The 20,605-nt window shown below is 53.3% G+C and overlaps 1 protein-coding gene and 1 long non-coding RNA gene across 7 annotated transcripts in view; one reads left to right on the forward strand and one right to left on the reverse strand.

Moving 5' to 3' along the window:
• The window catches only part of NRG2 (neuregulin 2), a 196,062-nt gene that overhangs the window by 171,201 nt on the left and 4,256 nt on the right, over positions 1-20,605 (forward strand). For 2 of the 6 annotated variants that reach the window (XM_055286005.2, XM_055286009.2), the window contains exons 5-9: positions 6,031-6,107; positions 15,887-15,989; positions 18,629-18,752; positions 19,095-19,222; positions 19,822-20,049. In XM_055286005.2, coding sequence (XP_055141980.1) covers positions 6,031-6,107; positions 15,887-15,989; positions 18,629-18,752; positions 19,095-19,222; positions 19,822-20,049 — 660 coding nt within the window. Of the gene's footprint in view, positions 1-6,030; positions 6,108-6,487; positions 6,547-11,760; positions 11,785-15,886; positions 15,990-18,628; positions 18,753-19,094; positions 19,223-19,821; positions 20,050-20,605 lie in introns of all 6 variants that reach the window. The other 4 variants (XM_055286003.2, XM_055286004.2, XM_055286006.2 and 1 more) reach the window with 4 other exon arrangements.
• LOC129486309 (uncharacterized) lies at positions 2,894-15,977 on the reverse strand. The gene is made up of 3 exons (XR_008658920.2): positions 15,879-15,977; positions 10,000-10,036; positions 2,894-3,454 (listed from the first exon to the last, which is right to left on the reverse strand). It is a non-coding gene; the product is annotated as an uncharacterized lncRNA (long non-coding RNA).

Genomic DNA, 20,605 nt, shown 5'->3' on the forward strand with positions numbered 1-20,605 from the left:
GGGTGTAGACAGGAAGCTTTGCCCTACTTCCTAGCCCCTTCCTGGAATATAAGGAGATATAAGCTCTAAGGAACACAGGGGCTTGTGCAGTCCCCATTTCCCAGGCCCCTACCCACCCCATCTCCTGATGTCTACCCTTTCACCAACACCCTTTAGGGAGATGGGGATGCTAATCTATGCCCTAGGCACTGGGCACTGGGTTTCTCTTTCTCTCTCTCTCTCTCTGCCTCCCTCAGTCTCTCTTTCTCCCCCTCTTTTCCTCCCCATCTCTCAGCAACTCTCCAAACTTTGTTCTTAATGAACGTTTCCCAGGCTGCATCTTCCCCAATAGCGAGGAGCCTGGCGGGGCCAGGCAGAGCACAGGTTCCAGAGCCCTTTGCTCCTGTAGTCTTGAGGGGAGAAGAGGGGTCTGCCCAGAACCCAGTACTGACCTCAGGATCTGGCTGCCCTTCTGCCCTACAGGACCCCATTGTACAAAGATGCCATCCCTGGGTGCTGCCTGTGTCCCTTCAGCCCCTAGCCCCACTCCATGGGATGAGGGGATACCAGCAAGGACACCACTCTAGGTATGGCCCAATGTGGGAGGTCAGGGTGGAGGAGAGGCTCAGGCTGGGGCCGCTCAGCCTCCCCAGGGGCCAGAGCCTGCTCACCAGCCAGGCAGGGTGGCCCCAGCAGGAACTCCAAGGAGCTCAGAACCACCCACTCCCCATAGCAAACAGGGCAGGTGGGAGAGAGGCTGTCAGGGAGGGCTTGTTCAGGCCCAGCCAGATCTTCTGGGCAACTGGGCCTACAGTGCCCACTGGACAGATTCTCTGGCGAGTGTGTGAGGAGGGGAGGGGAGCTTGGTGAGGACAGCACAGGCTCTGGACAGATCTGGGGGAGGAGTGGGAGGGGGGCCTAGTTAATAACTTCAGTGTTTCAAAGCAGCCCAAGCCTAGAGCCCTGGCAAGGTGTTAAAGCTGCCCCATTCCCATGGCATCTGGGCAAAGGCCACCAAAACATTGATGGGGATTCAGAGAGAGATGTTTGACCTTCCCCTAGGCAAGGTCAGACTCAACACTTCTCAGCTCCCCTGCCTCTGATCTCCCGCTCTAGATCCACAGCCCCCTTCCTAGGCACACCCTTGCCCGGGAATGTGAGCCTGGTCTGAGGAGGCCAGGACTTTTCAAGACCCCTCCACCTAACAACATGGTAACGAGGGGTCGCGCCTCCTTTATGCTCACCTCAGTGCTGGGTGACCCGGCTCGCACTGCCAGGCAGAACCATGGCTCTTGCCCCAGCTGGCCTCCTCAGCTGGCTTCCTCCCTGGCCCCACCCTGCCCCTGCTGCCACCTCCTTCCCACCCTCCCCGAATCTTAGAGGAGAGTCCCAATAGCAACAACAGGCCCTCTAGGGAAGTTCTCAACCCAAACTCCACCCCTCATCCTTCCCTGCCTCCTGCCTCTAGGAGGCTGCCATGTTGGTATGACAGACCCTAGGGAACATTCTAGCTGTGAAACTTGCTCAGAGTTCTTTGGAACAGATCTACTAGAAATTCATCAAGGTCCTGGAATACCTCACAGGGATGACCCAGCCCTGCATCCCCATTTCCTTGTTTCCTGCACCCTCCTCCTCCCTGTGACATATACACTAGGTAGGTCTCTCCTCTTCCCTAGCCCCTTGGACCCCAAACTTTGAAGGGATCCAGCACTGTCACTGAAGTCAGTCCTCGTCCAGGCAGGGAAGGTTCTGGCCCCTCAGGACAGGTGCCAGGGCTGAGGAGGGCCATGGAAGCCAGAGCTCCAGTGCTAGAGTTTGGTGTGGGCAAGGGAGTGGTGAGATATATGGGCTCCAGGAGGGCCCTGCCAGCAAGGTTGCACCCCTAGGACCTCTGAGTCCTGCCCGGCTAAATCTGAGAGGAGCAGAGGCAGGAGCCTGAGCCATTGTGAAGATGGTGCCCTGTTCCCTTTCCCACCAGGGCAACTGGGCTGCACTGCTTAGAACTTGGTACCCAGAGCCACCACTTCCCCATCTCAGCCTCCCCTGGTTCCAGCCAAGGTTCCTGGAACCAACTTCCCCAACACCCTTTGTCAGCCCTCGGGGGAGAGGGCATCCCTCGTGGAGATGCGGTCAGAACAGCAGGTCCTCAGAGCTGTGCTGGAGAAGGGCAGGGGGGTGGGGGGCAGGGCAGAGCCCAGAGGCCATTCTGCGGGTGGACGAGCTGGGAGGGAAGGGGGGCAGGCCTCTTGGGGTTCCTGATGACACCTGAATGGAATAAAAAGGAAAGAACTTAGGAAACGGAACTCACGTCTTACCATTTGTGCTGTTTGTTTACTTTTTATTTTGATTTTTTTGCATTTCCGCTTAGCTTGGATAATGAAACTACACTGGTCAGTTTCATTCCAGTTTCTATAAAAATCAGTTTTCCTTCCTGGTTTTCTTACACTTGTTGTCGTGTATTGGTTCAGAGCCCTGCAGGGAGTGTTGGAAAGCAGGCACACTCCGTCCCTCCTGTTTTTCTGGAATTCAGTGCCAAAAGAAACAGTGTCACTGATACTGAATTTTGTTTTAAAAAAAGACAACGTAGGGGGATTTGAAAATGGGAGTCCAAATCAAGGTGACTGTCCCCTGTCTGGGCCAGACAGGGGCCTCTGCACTCCCTCTTGCTGCTTTCTCCTCTTCTCTCCGTGTGTTTGTAGAGCACGGTTGGTGCGTGACTCTTGGGGACTGGTTCAGGGGATGATGACAGAACAAGACTCTTTCCAGCCCTGTGCACATACCAGTGGCATGCCTACCCTTCCCATCAGCTCATCCTCCTCATCCCTCTGCCCCTACCCCACCCATGTCCAGGTGATTCCCCATCCCACCCCCATCTGCCTGCTCATCCTCGCCACATCTTCACCCCTCTCATGAACTCAGAGGCCCTTCACTCCCTCCAGTGCCCGGGGCACACCGCCATCCTTCATCCACCCCCTCCCCCGGGTGAGGGCAGCACACATGGCATTATCCCCAGGCTACCACAAGGAGAAACTGAGGCCCGGGAGGTGGGGCGGGAAAAGGGGAAGGCAGAGGTCCTGACCTCTCTGTTACCCCAGATGCAGCCCGTGGGCTCTCCTCTCTGCCCCTCTCTCACCCTGCTCTTCTCCAGCCCTGGGGACAGACCTTCCCCAGAGTCATAACCAATGACCTGGTGGGAAAGGCTGGGAAGGCTGTTACCCGCTGCTCCTTCTAATCTGTCCTCTGTGCCCCCTGAAAATCAGAGGGTCAATCCCAGTTTCAGTGGGAACCACCAACCACCACCCAGTCCCCAATGCTGAGTTCAGACTTCCATCCTGGTTGATAGACTAATGTACCCCATACTCTCTTACCCTGGTATTAGGTGCAGGTTAGAGAGGCCATAGGCCCAGCTCACCCCCAAAGCCTTCTCTAGGGAAGCCCCAGTCTCCTGAATGTGACTCATCCTCAGCAAACAGGACTAAGGAGAGACATAGGAGTGTCCAGGAGGTCCGTGAAGGAGCTAGCGCCCCAAAGAACAGCAGTAGCTGTCAGCCTTCCACCACCCCCACTGTGCCCCTCCCGAGTGCCTTTTGTTTTGTTCAGCCAGTAGGGAGCACAGTTTCTCAAAGAAGGAAGGTTAGGACCATAATGTTGTGCAACTCAGCGGCCATGAAAGATGTAAGTCTGTAGTCAGGATAGTCCAGGCTGGGTGTGAGATAAGGGCCACAGGGATGTATGGAGTTATCGTTGTTCTCCAAATGTCTTGGGACAGCAGCCCTGCTTGTCAGCAATGGAAATAAATTTCCCCTTGCCCCGCCTGCCCCTGTACTCCCCCATTTTCTCTCTGTCACACACACACACACGCACACACTCATACACACACGCACACACATACACAGGTTTCCCTGCCTCCAAGAGCTGGGCTGATCTCAGACATTGGACACAAACATATCTGTCTCTTTCTTGTTCCTTTGTGGAACCCAAGAGTCATTTTGGCAATTTCCTGGGTCTTCATCCTCCACCCCCAAAGGCACTTATGTTTGAAAATCACTTCTCCCTCTCTAGTCCCCATCACAAGTGGACATCAGTTTCCAAGAGCTAAGGAAGAAGAGCTTGAGCTGGTTGGGAAGCCTTAGCCACTACCTCCATTTACCTGAGCTGGGATGAATAGGGACGAGGGCCAGGGATCAGAGAAGGATGTGTTGACAAGGGGGCTGATGGCAGTCTCCTCCTCCAAGCCACCCTGTTCAGTAAGACGACCTGTACCCTCTCCCCACCCATGCCACTTTCCTGATACACTTCCCAGCCCTCCACCACCCCCCGATTAGCCAGGCATACCCGCACACACACTCCTACCACTACAGGACAAACCTCCTGCCTCCCCTGGGGGAGATGCCATCAAGGCCCAGAGAAACTCTAGCCCTCTGCTCAACCACCACTCCCATTCCCTACTCCTCCAGATTTGAGGTCACAGGGTGTTCATGAGTATCTGTCACAACCAATGGCTACCACTTACTGTAAGCCTAAGTGGCTTCCTGACGGTTGCTACATACTGCAATGCTAAGAAGTAGAGTACACTTGCCTCTTGAGGAAGTTTACATTGATTAATTTTGAACAGTAGCCTATTATTGAGGGGGACACTGGTGATGAACTTAGCTAATTTCCTAAGGAATAAGATGCAGAGGCAATATAGACCCATCTCTGAGTAGGGAGATGTGGGGAAGGGGTCTAGCCCTCCCTGTAAGCTTCTCTTTAGGTATCTAGCCTTGCTTGGGTTCAGAAGAGAGTACAGGGCTGGGCATGTCCTCCAGAAATCTGCAAGACTTCTGCAAGAAATCTGAGATTCGCTTGAGGAGAGGGCTGGCAGCCAGAGAGCAGAAGAATGTGTACCTTGTGGGTAGAGACAAGGTCAGGGAGATTGAGTGGGGGGTGCTTTAGAGCTGTAAGCAAGGCAAGATCGGAGAATGAGATCCAGGGCAGGTCCAGGCAGTGATGGAGAAACAGGTCATGGGGAGATGGAAGAGTTTCGCAGGCTGGCTGCCACTAGGACCTTGATGTGGACCAGGCTTCCATGGTCCCCCAGTGGGCCTGCTCCAATCCCTTTTGTGGTCCTTGCCACCTGAGGCCAGATTCCCTGCACCTGGTATCAGGAAGGCCCACTTTGGGATGCTGATAATTCCAGCTCCTCTCCAACTTCCCATTTCCCTACTAAGCTTTTCCCATTTCCCTACTAAGCTTTTCCCATGTACATTGCACTGGGGCAGCCTATTCCAAACCATGTTCTACAAGGGTTCCTCAAAAAACAACATCCATGGTGAAGTAAATTTGAAACACAAATAAATTTGAGAACTTACATGGAAAGTTCAGCTATTTCCTCCTATGAAACTTTCATAGTCTTTCATAGGTGAAGTTACACTGCAACTCTACAAAGCACCCTGAGAATGTATTTCCTACATTGATTTGGCCACAGAACCCTCTTTGAAAGAACAGATAAAACATCTCCTAGGTCACTTTTGTCAAAGACATACACAGTCTGGGAACAGCATTCCCAAGTTATCTGAGTTTTCTGGGGGCTGTTTCTTGGATGAGAAAACCTGCCCAGGGCCCAGGAGAGAATCCTTCAGTCGGTCCTGGGAGGAGTAGCTCCCAAGAACTTGGTATTCCTTAAGGCTCCCAGATCCCTGCCAGCTGACTGACTGCCTGGCACCAAGAGGCCACAGTTCTTGCTTCATGGGGCACCAGGCAGGTAAGAAGGAAAGTCTCAATGACCAGTATGACAACTTCCCATCTTCCCTCACCCCACTTACCTAAATCATCCTCCCCCCGACCCACCCCACCTTCCCCACCACCCATGGAGTCACATCTATGAGACAGATTTTTAAGGAGATTTCAGAGCCCTCCACCCAGCCCTGACTCCAGTCCCTTCAGCTACAAGTATGACCCCAAGTGCCTGACTTGGTTTTTCTCATTCATCACTGTGCACTTTGATTTCTAACCTTAGCCTCGCGGATGATGCCAGTTTGTTCTGTGATTTTTCCCCTTTTCCTTCTCCAGATGTCCAAATGGATTCTTCGGACAGAGATGTTTGGAGAAACTGCCTTTGCGATTGTACATGCCAGATCCTAAGCAAAGTATGTTTGAAGATACAAACACAAGTCCCTGCTCCTTAGAAAGCTTCCGGGTGCAGTCCCCCCAATGTAGGGCATAGGGCCAGGGGTGTTGGTTGTTTTGATCTTTGGCTGTTTTGTTTTGTTTCTCTTTTCTTTTTTGTATTTTGGTTTGTTAGTTCTTTTTGTTTTGTTTTGTTTCGTTTTGCTTTGTTTTCATTTTTGGCCTAATCCTTGGGTTTAAAGTTCAGGGCTGCAGGTAAGGGGCAGAGTGGCAAGGCCAATACAAATGGTAACGGTGGCAAGGAACCCAGCTGGCATTGGCAGGAGCCCGTGCCGGGGTGTTGCAATGCCTGTGTCTTGCTATCCTGGCTCTCTCTTTCTGGTTTTCTTTCTTTTGGTAGGTGTCCTGTGGGATACACCGGGGACAGGTGTCAGCAGTTCGCAATGGTCAACTTCTCCAGTATGTCTCTTTCTTCTACTTCTTCTCTTCCCTGGTGACTGACAGTCTCCCCCTGGGGAGGGATGGGGCCTTGCTTAGCAAGACTAGGGGGAGATGCAGAGGGTGTCCTGCACTCCTCAGAGGAGACGGAAACACCCCCTGGCACCCCCACCTCCACATGTGGGCTGTACCTCCTGGGCACAGTAATGCCAAGTTCTCTCTGCAGCAGCCAGGGCCACACCCAGGCCTCCTCCCAAGTTCTGGGGTCAGGCAGCCTGGCCAGAATGGGAGGAAGCATTTGCAGAGCCCTCCCCTGCCTCCGAAGGCTGCCTGAGGGTACCAAAGGGGCTGGCAGTGAGTGTGTGCGTGTGTGTGCCAATGTGTTTGAGAGAGAAAAAAAGTTCTCAGAAAGCCCATTTTCCAGTCTGGCCAGAGTTTGTTTGTTTTGAGGGTTTGGAAACGGGGTAGAGGGAAGGAAGGGGAATTAAGGGACAGCAGGACCCAGGGAAATGATTTCCATGAATACCAGAGATATTTATGTGGCTACAGGATGGTGGGAGATGGGGCGGGGGTTGGTGCTGGAGATGCTAAAAAGTTGAGGAAATGAGGAATTGCTGGTGACTCTCTCCAGCACCTCTGTGGTCTGAATCCTCCCATCTAGAATTTTATTCCCTTCCTTTCTTCAACTTCTGAGGTTGGAGCTTTCTCTTTTGTACAGTTTGGAAAAAAAAAAAAAAAAGAAGAAGAAAGAAAGAAAGAAAAGTGAGCCCCAAGGCCCAAGGACCCAGCCATAATTATGGAGTGTTTTATTTTGGGCCTGAGAGCAGTTCCTTCCAGCACCACCAGGTGGAGGTGCAGCAGAACAAAAAGCCTCTGGCCGACCATTGATTCTGCTTGAGGACCAGGGGTCCGCTGGCTTGCAAGGCCTGTCCCCAGTCACCCATCCCATCCTGCAGAGCAGGCTAGGCCACTGCGTGCCCGCCCCCCACCTCCTCTTCTCCAGGGAGGACAGTTGGGCCCCATGAGGAGTGTGGAACCAAGTGTCCACATGGCACTGGATACTGGGAGGTAGAACTCTGGGAGGTGCTAAAGGTGGGATCCAGGGGACCATGCAGGTAGCCTTGGAGAAAAGGGGTTTGGGGATTTAGGTCTCAGGGTGGAGAAATGATCCTTCCCAGTCCTCCTCAGACCACAGCACAAAAGTCCAGCAAGTTACTCCCCACCCCAACCCCACAGGGGCATAGAGACCCCAGGCGGGGGATGGGAGCTGCTTGGCCCAGATGGTCAACTATCTTAATAGAGTGTGGGAGGCCAAGGAGGAAGGGCAGAGCCTGTGGGCAGGACATGTGGCCCAACAGAATTCTCTAGAACACAGGCTCTGCAATCATTTCAGAGTCATACCCAGCCCTGAGTGCAGGACTGTAGAGCAGGAGGGACCTCAGGAGAAGGCAGAGCCTAGCCAGAGCTGGGGGCCAGGGGAGAGAGACAGTGGGGCAATATTCCTCTCAGCAGAGAGCCTCCTGGGCTTGTGAGAGTGTTCTGGACAGTGAGTCCCAGCCTGTCCTGAATCAGAGCAGCAGAAACTCCGGAACCCGGGCCGATATCCAAGGCCTCTCTGCCAGCTGGGCTGCTTCAGTTTTCAGCCTAGATCTGCTAGGAAGGTCAGCAGGGCCCCAGGAGCCCAGAAAAGAGCCTGTAAAGGCAGTCCAGGCCCTTCTGCCTAGTGTCTTCAGTAGCTTGACTGTTACCTTTTCGTAAAGGATTTATGCTCTTCAAGCACTTTCCCAGAGAGCACTTCATGTACTGCTCTAGCAGATAATTACTGAAAAGGTAGTGTAAAGTGCTGGCTTAAGTGTTCAGGCTTCAGATTCAAAGAGATCTCAGTAAAAATGCCAGCTGCTGAGCTTACTAGCTCTGGGGCCTCTTTAACTTCTCAATTTGTTTTCTCATCTGTAAAATGGGGATGATGACATTTATGCCTGTGGGGTTACTGTGAGGATGAAATGAAGTGCTGCGTAAGAAGGGTTTAGCAGAGAGCCTGCCATTGTGATTGGAGTGCAATTTAGTACCTCTCCCAGCTACAACTGGTATGCGGGGGGTGGGGGGGGTGGGGGGGGGTGGGGGGGGTGGGCAGCATCAGCCCCCTAGAGGCTGACTCCCAGCACATCCTGAGCAAAGTGTCCAACCTGCCCAGATAGCATCTAGACCAGGTTATCTTTTGCAGAGATCAAGGAAAGAGCCTGTGACTGCAATAGCACATTGAAGCTTTTCTTTCTTCCACAAACAGCCCCTCCATTCCCCACGGGTCAAAGCTTGTCCAGCTTTATGTCCCCATGTAAAAGAGCACACATACTTGTACACACAATCACAAACACATGAGCATGGGCTCATACATGCACAAACACACAATCATGTTCTTACATACCTGCACACATGAGCAAACCCATGAGCATGTGCTCACACCTGCACACACATGTGCAAACATGGGAGCTCATGCTCACATCTGTACACACCACTGCCTCCTTGTCCAGGCACCCTATGACTGTATGTCACGGGACATGTCCAGGATGAAGAATTTGCGTATTGTCTGGTAAGCACAGCCCTGTCAGGAGTCCAGCATCAGGTTGCCATGGTTACTGGTCAATATGCAAATTTCTGATTAATAGGAACTTCCTGTGACTCAGTGGTGCCACTCCACCCTGGCTGAGTGGCAGCCAATGAACATAATGAGTGGGAAGGTCTTGTCTTTGCTGGGGTGGACACAGCTATAGGCCCCTCATGTTCCATCCCATGCTTCCCAGTGAGAAAGCTGCCTACCCAGTGACTGGCCAAGCCCTCAGTGACCCCACCAATCATGCCAGCACCACTCTAAACAGTACTGGCCTTTGACTCAAAGAGGAGGCCAGTTAGGAGCCCCAGAAGCTGCAGCTGCTACTACTCAGTTCCCAGAGGAGTGACACAGAAGAAAACTCTTAAAGGGCTTTGGGAGCTCTGCTCACTTCTTCAGATGATCATTGTCCTCAGGAATACCCAGCCAGGCCTGCCCAGAAACTCAGTGGGCAGAAAAGCCATGGCTTAGCACCAAGGGACCAAAGGGTCTGGCCTCCAGTCTCCCTTCTGCCTCCTAATTTGCTGCGTGACCTTGGGAAAGTGTCCTAGCATCACTGGGCCCCAGCTGCCTCATCTAATACAACAACCTCGTCGGAAAGTGGGGCCCAGACCAGCTCTATGAACCCAATCCTCTTTGCATCCCAGGTGCTGTGATCAAGCTGGGCTGTTCTCTCAGGGCAGCATGGCTGGATATGCAAACAATGTGAGCTCTCCAGCTGCCCGAAGGGTCCCTGGGCCATAGCATTAACTACTCAGTGAGAGGTGTGCCAGGGTTCTTTGAGAATTGTCAAGTTTGTACTGTCTACTCAGCATGCCTGACCAGCCCTGGGACACCCTGGAGAGGAGTGGACAAACTGTACTTACGGCAACTTTTTCCTGCCTCCAAGCAGTCAGAGTGGGACTGCAAAGAAACCAAAACATCAAGGTCACTCCCCAACCTGGGATTTAATAGCAGTACAAGAAGGGCTTGTGTCTGGAAAAGCTGGGAGTAATGAATGCTTCATTGGTGTGGTCTCTGCATGGAACTGGGGGGTTGAAGCCCCAGGATCTTCCTCAAGTCTTTTCAGTCAGAGCCATCAAAGTCCCTGGCTCGGAGCCATCCTGCTCTCCCGCCCTTTTCCAAATGCAAAACCTTCTGGAATCCCTATCAGGAAGTAGACGAGAGGTCCAGGGATGGATAATGCGCAGGACTTCCTGCAGATTGCCACGTGCTCGCCTTCCTCCAAGGCAGATGAGAATATCAGACACAGTGTCACACCCTCCCTGGATCTAGTGGTGCCGACCATGCACCTGGGGAAGCCAGAGAGTGAGCCAATCCATGCTAGGAGGAGTGGGGCCCTGCACGCGTGCTGAGCTTATGCCGTCCAGGCTTGTTCACATCTTCCTCTAGCTGTGTGCAAGCACTTTGGACAGACAAGGAAACAGGGATTATGGCTTACCCACATCCACATAGTGAATTAGGGATGAAACTGAGACTCTAGGCTTGTAGACCGATGCTGGCTGCTACATTAGAATGGTAGGTGAGCTTTTTAAAAACACTGTTGAGATTTCTGGGCTCCCACCTCAGAGCCAGATTTCCTTGGTCTGGACAATTCAGAAGCTCAGCCAGGTTTGCAAACCTCCTAGGATCCTATGCCCCAGCCTGATGCCCACGTAACAGATAAGAGACTGAGACTTAACTAGATTGGTATCACTCGAGGTGGCACAGCAGCAGGTCAGTGCAGAACTGACCCTTGAGTCAGGGTCCTTTTATCTAACCCTTCAATGATGTGAGGGTCTCCGTCACAGGGTCCTGAAATCACACATTCAAAACAGGATCCCACTTCCAAGACTGTAATTTATCCACCAGTTGAGGAGTTCAGACATTCTAGAAGTGAACACACTTGTCTCTTCCTGTGAGTTGCAGTTTGCTCTTCTCGGTAGTGAAATCAGGCTCAGGCACCATGGCCCAGCCCTGTAGGCTTCTAGGGTGTTGGGGTGTCAAGTAGAGAAGTGACCTGCTATCTGCAGCCTCATCCTCTTCCTCTTCCCTCTCCCTCCCACAGACTCTGAGGCTCCCCACCCAGGCTCCCAGTAGGTGGACAGGCCAGCTAGGCCTGTGGGGCAGAGCAGGGACATGGGGCCAGTCTGGAGACCTCATGCCTGCACTCTGAACAGAAAAAAAAATAGGGCCCCCAATGAGGGAGCTGGGCAAGCTGTCTGCAGGAAGGCTTTAGAGTTGAGAGTGCTGAAGGCCTGGCACTGATGCTGGGAGGAGCAGGGGGGCTCCTGAGACCCCCACCCCCACTTACCTTTCCTCTCAGGGACATTTGCCAACTGACTCTTGCGCCTCTGCCTCGCCACCAGGTACTAACCCCACAGCTCATCTCTAAAGAGCCTGCCCTGCCTGCTGTTTCTAACATCTCTCTCTACCCTCCTTGGGGCTCTTGGGGACTGGGTGTCAGGGAAGGAGCTCAGGAGGCTGGGAGGGGACACTACTAACCTGCTTTCACCTCGCAGGATGGCTGCCCGGTGTCTGAGGAGTCCTGACCAACGTTTCTGTCTCTCTCTCTCCCCCTGCCCCACCCACCTGTCTCTCTCCCTCCACCCCTCCCTTTCTGACCCTCCGCTCTTCTGCACTGCCAGAGCACCTTGGATTTGAATTAAAGGGTATGAAACCTCTGTGTATCACTCAGCACCATCTGCGTGGCCCCTCTCCACAGCCTCCAATGCCATGTGTGCTGAATGTTTGGTTTCCTTTCCAAAAAATGGAAAAGGGATGATTCCAAAAATCTCTCCTGGCCCCATCGAGATGTCCTTTCATAAACTACGTTGATTTAGCGGGAGACGAAAGAAGCTCATGAACAGAAGGGCACTCAGGGGTTCGGACCGTTGCCCTCAGTGTACAGTAGCATCCCTCACATAGGGGAGATCTACTGCTAGGAGGGCTCAGAGGGGAGGGCCCCCTCCTGAGCTGAGTGCAGACCCACAGGCTGGCTGGACAAGAGATAGGCCCCATGTGTGAACATGGCCCCTCGAAGGGCTGGTGTCCAGGAACCACAGAAGCCTGGTTTGGAGAGTTGTGCAGAGAGGCATCCCTTTCCATTTGACTTTAGTCTTCTTTCCATTCCTCATTTCCATGTCCATTGCTTTTCATCCTGCACCAGGCCAGCAGCTGATAACTCTCTATTTGTCTCTGTCCCTGCCCTGTGTCTGTCTGCCCGGCTTTGCCATCTGCTTGAGGCTGTCATTCCCTCCATGATCTGACCCCACATTGGCAAGACCAGCCAGGGTCTGGGTTGGGCTGGCCTCTAGTACCTGCCCCTTGTCTCCCAGCTCAGAATCTTACATGTGTCTTCCTGTCACCTGCTACTACCACCCTCTGGCCCCTGGAAGACTCCTTGGGCCAGAAGGGACTTTAAGGGGTTAGTGTTTCTGGCTCTCTGGCTTTGCACCGGGAGGCTCTTCCACAGCCTCAAGTGTCCAGGCATATGACAGCAGGAGAGAGGCAGGGGCTCAGAGGGTGGGGGCTCCAGTGGGGTGGGATCTCAGACGTGGCGCAGAGCCTACAGTTATGGAAAGGCCGCTCTCGTGGCTGATTTGGGGAGGCCTCCTAGCCCCACCACCTATCCTCTATCAGCTGTTCTCAGTAGAAGATAGATTGCAAAGTTTGTGTGTAAGAGTGCATCTGTCTATAGCTACTGGCTGTGATGGGGTGGTGGGAGAGGCATTGAGTCTGTGTGGGGTCTGTGATGGTGGCAGGGTGCACAGGGGTGAATCTGCAGGTACGTGTGTGTTATTGAGAGTATACACCTTGTGAGGTCTGTCAGGGCAAGATGTCAGCAGGTGGAGGAGCTGTGAACGCCTTTGTGTTAAGGGTTGAGCACTGTGCAGGTGGAACTGTGAGGGTGTGGAGATGAGTGTGAGTGCGCAGATATGTCAATGTCTATAAGGCTGGTCTGTATATTCACTCAGTCACCAATGCAACAAACATCTATGGAACAGAATTTACCAGACACACAGTCCCTGCCCTCCTGGGCTCACATTCACAGGTGATAACAAGCAAACAGGAAAGACATCGGTGTTCAGTGCTGCACAGAAAGTAAAATGAGGTAATGGGATAGTGCCTGGCTGGAGTGGGGTGCTAGTGCAGCTAAGTGGTCAGGGAAGGTTTATCTGAGAAGGTGACATCTGTTTTAAGACCTGATGAAAAGTGGCCAACCCTGCAAACAACCAGAGGGGAGTCCTGCAGAGGGCGGCACAGCAGGTATAGAGATCGTGTGGTTGGCGTGGGCTTGCCTTGTTCAGTGGATGGAGAGACTTCCAGCAGCTCTGAAGCACAGTGAACGCAGGGAGAGGACCACAGATGAAATCCAAAAGGAAGGCTGGGACCAAGCAGCCGGGGGCCTCAGAGGCCATGGTAAGGCTTTGAGTTGCATTTGAGTCACAATGGGAAGCCATTTTGAGTTTCTAAACAGGGGAGTAAAATGATCTGCTTTATGGTTGTAAGTAAATGTAGCTTTGGATGGACAACAGCCTGGGCTGGGGGCAGGGTGGGGAGGAGTGGAAGCAGAAAGACCCGTCAGAAGGTGACCATCTCCAGGTGAGAGGTGACACCATCCTGGACTAAGTTGGAAGCTATGGAAATGGTAAGGCTAGATCAGACCCAGGATCTACTTGGGAGGCAGAGCTGCAAGGACTTGCGACTCGATCCGGCATCAGGGTAGGTGGGAAGAAAGGGAGTAATCAAGAATGAGCCCAAGGTGTGGGGCCTGAGCAACAGGAAAAGTGGTGCTGCGCCCATGAGCTGGGAAGAATCGAGTAGGAGTTTGAAAAGAGGGTAAGGAAGCAGGGATTCTGTTTGGTCGTGGCCCTTGGATGCGTGAGTCTGGAGCCCAACACAGCCCAAGCAGGATGCAACTGATTAAATGCCTGCAGAGAAAAGGACATGAACAACAAGCAGAAAGGGAACACAGATGACTCCAACAGGAAAAATGCTCAACCTCACTCACGAGTGAAATGGAAATAAAAACGACACTGAGACAGCACAGTTCACCCCCCGGACTGGCAAACTCAACAAGTCTGATAACACCATGGAGTGAGGGGAACCAGTCCTCTCATCCATGTCCAATGGGACAGAGGCTGCCAATAGGTGCAGACTCGATGGAGGGCCATCTGGCACGATCAGACTTCAGGGAGCAGTCAGGGCAGGACATAAAAGTTTGAGAGTCTGCAAATAGATGGTATTTAAAGTCTGAGTCTGAGTTAAATCACTAAGGGAGAGAGGGCAGGTACAGGAAAGAAAGAAACCTGAGCCCAGGCCCTTCTCCCTTCCCAGCCGGTAGAAGAGAAGAAAGCACGGCTAAGACAGAGACAGGTCAGCCAATGAAGTAGGACAGAGAGAAGAACCATTCCAAAGCCCAGGGGGAGTGGGCCCCAGAAGGAGGAGAGCAGCTGGGAAGGAAGCAAGTGACCTCAGGACTTGGCGGCCTGGAGGTTGTTGGTGCCTGTGACCAGAGTGGTCTCAGAGGAGTGATGGAGACACATGCCTGACTGAACTGGATGAGGCATGTGAAGGGGGCGTGAGAGCTGGAGCCAGGGCTGTGGACACAGAGCCAAGAGATGGGGACCTAGGGTGGAGGTCTGGTTGTTTACAACTCCATCCGACTGTGTGTCAGTGGGCATGGGCGTGTGTGTGCACCTGTTGCTAGAGTGTGTGGTTAACTGTGTGTGTGCATATGTTGTGTGTGCAGGTGTGTGTGTGTGTGTGTGAGTGAAGGGGTCTGTCTGTGAATCAGATAAGCATAGTTAGAAATCTCTGTGTGTCTGGAGGGTTTGTAGCCCTGGGTGTTTCCTGGTGTGTACACCTTTGCCACAGGATATGCTGCAAGCCCAAGAGTTAGGGACATTTCCCAGGGCTCCGCCAAGGCATTGAGGTCCAGCCTCCACTTTCCCCTGAGCTGGGAGGAGGGGCCAGCCAGCAGATGTGGTGGGCACAGGTGGGGTCTCTGGGCTGTAGCCTTGACTACAGCTAGCGCTGTCACCTTTTACTTTTTCTTCCTCCTGGCTTTCTCTGTTTTAGAAGGATGGGGGTTGCCCCAGCAGCAGCAGAGGGTAAAGAGGACAGTTGGCCTTTGGGAGGGCTTTGAGGCCCAGCCTAGCTCAGCTCCCAAGGGTGGGGGCTGTTCCTTGCACACCAGCACTTTCCTAGATGCCAGGGGTGCATGGTGCCACTGGCAGGCTTCTCACAAGCAGAGCTAGCAGGCCTGGAGGGGGCCAGGGCCACACCCTGACCAGGCTGCAGGGCTAAACAAAGGCTTTCCCATGATCACTGCCATGAAGAACAACTCCTCTTGGCCCACCAAGGTTCTTTGCAGCTACCAGGCCACTGTGGAGCAGGGCAGGGTTGCCGGCCAGACTGAGCTGTCCTCCCCTGCTCTACAGCCTCGGGAGCTTTGCCTCCACTCCATCCCTTCCCATTCCCCTGCATTTTCCACTCATGTGCTCTGGGCAGCCATGGGGCTTGGGGAGGGGAACTCAGGGGGAGTTGTGTGTGACCAGATCCAGGGGTGGGTGGGAGCTGCGGGGGAGTGGAAGGCAAAACAGAGCATGTAGGAGGGAAGGAACTGGCTGGAGTGAAGGGATGGAAAGGAGCTGCGCAGGACCTGAGCTGGGGAGAGCCTATGGCTTTGGGGGCAAAGGGGTCTCTGCACCACCATCCCTATGGGGTTTGCCTCCTGACCCACCCCTCGCATCTACCCTACCTCTGCAGAAGCCGAGGAGCTGTACCAGAAGAGGGTCCTGACCATCACGGGCATCTGCGTGGCTCTGCTGGTCGTGGGCATCGTCTGTGTGGTGGCCTACTGCAAGACCAAGTGAGTGTCAGTCACTTGAGCTGGGGACAGGCCAAGCCAAGGGATGGGCCTCCAAGAATGTTTGTGAAGAAGGCTCTCCTCCCCCACCCCACTGGAGCCCTCTATACCCTCCTAGGCCCCAACTACCCCTCGGGGGCCTCTGTAGCTGGGTGGGTGTGGGGCCAAAGACCTGGACCAAGAAGTAGAGGCAGAGGGTTGGGGAGATAGACCCCAGGGCACTGACGAAGAATGGTTGTGAGCCCAGGCTTTGGAAGAAGACAAATCTGGGTTCAAATCCAGCTCTGCTATTTCCCATGTAACCTTGAGCAAATTGATGGTTCCTCATGGGAATGATCCTGGTATGTACCTCAAAAGACACTATGAGGACCTGAGCAGGAGCGTGCAGCTGACCCCACAGGCTCCTGGAACAGGTGCCCTGTCAAGTGGGCAGGCACTGGGTAGTGTTGGGGAGGAGCGCAGAGAGGACAGCTTCATTCCCAAAGAAAGACAGATGCCTCAAAGCACTGCCTGACCCCGCCTTGGGAGCAACTGTGATAAGAGGACAGAGATGGCGGGGCTGGGCCCCCTCTGGACAGAGGAGAGGTAGGGGCAGAACCTTGGGGCAAGGAGAACAAGTGAACAGAGAGGGAGCTGGGCAGTCCAAGCTAAAAGACAGCACAGATGAGGGTCAACTGTACTCCCAGAGCATGAGCAGCCCAGACTAGCTGGAGCAAAGGGCCAGGGACAGGAAAAAAGAGGGCATGAGTCTATAAGGATAGCTGGGACCCAGATAGCACCATAGGGCCTTGGATGCTGAGCTAGCGAGTTTGGGTTTATCCAACAAAGGCTATAGATGTGCCTTTGTTGGATAAACCCAGGCTCCCTAGCTCAGCATCCAAGGCCCTGTGACCTTCTGATGTGCTGAAAGATGACAGGTTTGTAACAACTGTTCCTATCTGGAAAGCAAGGGTCTGGACTGGACAGAGCCACCATTCTGGGGACTGAGCCCCTGGTCTGTACTCATGCTGCCCCATCTGTGGCATCTGAAGTCCTGCTGGCCTTGTCTCGAACGAATCCAGAACCAGAAAGTCTGCAGGAGGGTCAAGAGGGAGTTGGGGCCCAGTGAGCCCAGAGGAGACTGGACCCAAGAGGGAAAACTAAGTCCAAGAATTGGAGAAAAAGCAAGCCGCCTGTCCTGCCCCCACTGCATTTACTCACTTCTTCAGCAAACATTCAGTGCCTGCTGGACACCAGGCCCTGCCTCAGGCATACGGCCGGTGCTCTGAGCAAGTGGTCCAGTGTCACAGGACACCTTTTAGAGGCACCTACCTTAGCTGGGGAGCAGGAAGGGTTTCCCTGAGGAAGCAGCATTTAGGCCAGGGCCTGAGAGGTGAACAAGAGTTAGCAGGTGAAGAGGAGAGAAAGTATTCCAGGTGAATGGCCTGGCATGCGCAAAGGCCAGGGTGCCAGAGAGGGTGGGGCATAGTGGGGGATCAGAAACAAGCTCATCACGGAGGCAGCTAGCCGGGGTGCTGGGTGGGCAGCGAGAGACAGGGCTGGGAGAGAAACAGGACACTAAGGCCCGATAAAGGGGTTTTATTTTCATTTTTGCGGGTACTTAGGTGTATATATTTATGGGGTACATATTTTGATATAGGCATGCAATGCATAATAATCATATCATGTATTCTATTCATCCCCCCAAGCATTTATCCTTTGTGACCTTGAGCAAACTGATGGGTCCTCATGGACCTTTGTGTTACAAGCAATCCAGTTATACTCTTTTAAATGTACAATTAAATTATTATTGACTATAGTCACCCCATATGCTATTGAATACTAGGTCTTTTTCCTTCTAACTAGTTTTTGTACCCATGAACAATCCCCACCTCCCTCCCAACCCTCCACTTCCTTTCCCAGCCTCTGGTAACCATCCTTCTACTCTCTACCTCCGTGAGTTCACAATGAAGGGTCTTAAACAGGGGAGGGACATGATTAGATTTAATATCAAATAAATTGAGCATTTAATATGGGCCAATCTGAAGTAGTCCCACAGGCCCTGACTCCCTAGCCACAGCACCTGTTTTATTTTCTTCATGGCACTTTATTGAAAGTATCTAGTTCATTACTTTGTTTATGTGTTTACCATCTGCTTCCTCTACCGGCCTGCAGGCTTCAGGAGGGTGGATTCCCTATCTACCTATCTATCGTCTCTGCTCCAAAACAGTGTCTGGCACATAGTGATAACTCAATAAATACCAAATGAATGAATGAGGGAGAGAGAGAGGGAGTCAGCACTGTGCTTGAATATTTCATATACTTTTAATCCTCAATAGTCTTTGGAACGGATAAATGATCACCCTGTCTTATAGATGAAGAAAGTGAAAAGTGAAGAGCTTAAGTAACTTGCCTGGGGTTGCATAGCTAGAAAGCAGTGAAGTTCTACTCTCTGGGCAGAGCCAGAGCTCACTGCAACGATGCTCAGGTCCTGCTGGATTCAGGTGGTGGTGATGCTGTAGGGCAGCTTGAGTACAGGGAAGAGCAGTAGCCATGGCCGCCCTGGGCAGTGGGAAAAGCTGTTTCCCTAGAGAGATAGCTAGGGAAGTTCATCGTTGGCGAGTGGGGGGAATGCCAGGCTCACCTTCCCTTCCCTTGTGCAGAAAACAGCGGAAGCAGATGCACAACCACCTCCGGCAGAACATGTGCCCGGCCCATCAGAACCGGAGTTTGGCCAATGGGCCCAGCCACCCCCGGCTGGACCCAGAGGAGATCCAGATGGCAGATGTGAGTGGCTTTCCTGGGCCCCCTTCTGAGCCCTCAGTGGACAGCCAGCCTTCTCATGCCCCCTGCAAGGATGGGCCAGGGCAGCAGCCAGCCTATCCCATGGCCAGCCTTGCCTGCTAGGCACTGCCTCACCAGGAGGGCTGGCCTTGCTTTGCTCACTTCCATTAGGAAGGGGTGGGGTTGATTTGCTGGAGCCATCGCTGCCCCAACATCAAGTCACTCTCACCCAGTGGGTCTCCACGACCAGGAGCTCAGTCAGTGCTCATCACTTTCCTGTCCCCAACAAGAAAGAGTTAATTTGGGCCCCGGTCACTAACTCTAGCCCAACTCTGTCTGTTCCAGTATATTTCCAAGAACGTGCCAGCCACAGACCATGTCATCAGGAGAGCAACTGAGACCACCTTCTCTGGGAGCCACTCCTGTTCTCCTTCTCACCACTGCTCCACAGCCACACCCACCTCCAGCCACAGGTAGGCACCACCAAGGCCCATGGAAACTTGTAGACTCACATACTTCATCTGGCACAAAGTGCCCACTTACTCCGACATCCAGAGCTATTCAATACCCTCCCCTGAGCTTGCCACAGGAATCACAGCACACCTTAGCCTCCTCTCCAGAACTGCAGAGGCCAGTCCACACAGCACAAAGGCTCAGACAACTCAAAAATAACATGGCTGGCTCCCTTCTTCCCTGGGAGCACCAGGAAATAGTCAGGGCCCTCACATACTGGCCCCTGGGGCTGGGCTTCTGAGATAGGTAGCTACGGACCATGGTGGTGGAAAGGTCCCAGACACGGGGTCTAAGGTAAGGCTGGGGGGAGGCTGGTTGCAGGAAGGAAAGAAATGGGTCTCTGCACATTATAGCTCACCCATCCATGGGACCCCAGCCCTCCTTCTTCCAATATTGGGGTTGGGCATTTGCAACAATCCACATCACCCCAGAGTGGAGAAGGGCATTGAGCTAAGGGAGCTCAAGGTAGAAGAAGAGCCAGGGAGGTCCATGGGACCATACCTGCTGGGCCGCCCTGCCCCTTCCTGACCCCTCGTCTCACCCCATCTGGCTTTCCCAGACACGAGAGCCACACGTGGAGCCTGGAACGTTCTGAGAGCCTGACTTCCGACTCCCAGTCGGGGATCATGCTATCATCAGTGGGTACCAGCAAATGCAACAGCCCGGCATGTGTGGAGGCCCGGGCAAGGCGGGCAGCAGCCTACAACCTGGAGGAGCGGCGCAGGGCCACCGCGCCACCCTATCACGATTCCGTGGACTCCCTTCGTGACTCCCCACACAGCGAGAGGTCAGTTCCTACCCTCTGGCCTATTCCCCACTTAGCCAGAGGGCTGGCATCACTGGCCCAAGGCTGACCCTTAGGGCCCCTCAGAAACACTCCAAAGAGCCTAATCTCCATTTTTCAGATGGGAAAACAAGGTCCTAGAAAAGGTGAAATGGCCTGCTCAGAGCCATCAAATGTTAATGACAGACTGGGACTAGAGCTGGGCCAATGGACCCTGGTGGACAGTGACCATCTAATTTAATTGTCCTCCCAGGACACTTTCCACACTAGAAAAAGGACATTATTAGTAGTTACACTGGAACATCAAGAACAAACAGGGAGCCGGGCACAGTGGCTCACACCTGTAATCCCAGCACTTTGGGAGGCCGAGGCAGATGGATCACCTGAGGTCAGGAGTTTGAGACTAGTCTGGCCCACATGGTGAAACCCCATCTTTACTAAAAATACAAAAATTAGCCGGGCATGGTGGCACATGCCTGTAATCACAGCTACTTGGGAGGCTGAGGCAAGAGAATCCCTTCACCTGGGAGGCGGAGGTTGCAGTGAGCTGAGATGGCGC

The sequence above is a fragment of the Symphalangus syndactylus genome, chromosome 7 (assembly GCF_028878055.3).
Source record: "Symphalangus syndactylus isolate Jambi chromosome 7, NHGRI_mSymSyn1-v2.1_pri, whole genome shotgun sequence".
NCBI classification, from domain to species: domain Eukaryota; kingdom Metazoa; phylum Chordata; class Mammalia; order Primates; family Hylobatidae; genus Symphalangus; species Symphalangus syndactylus.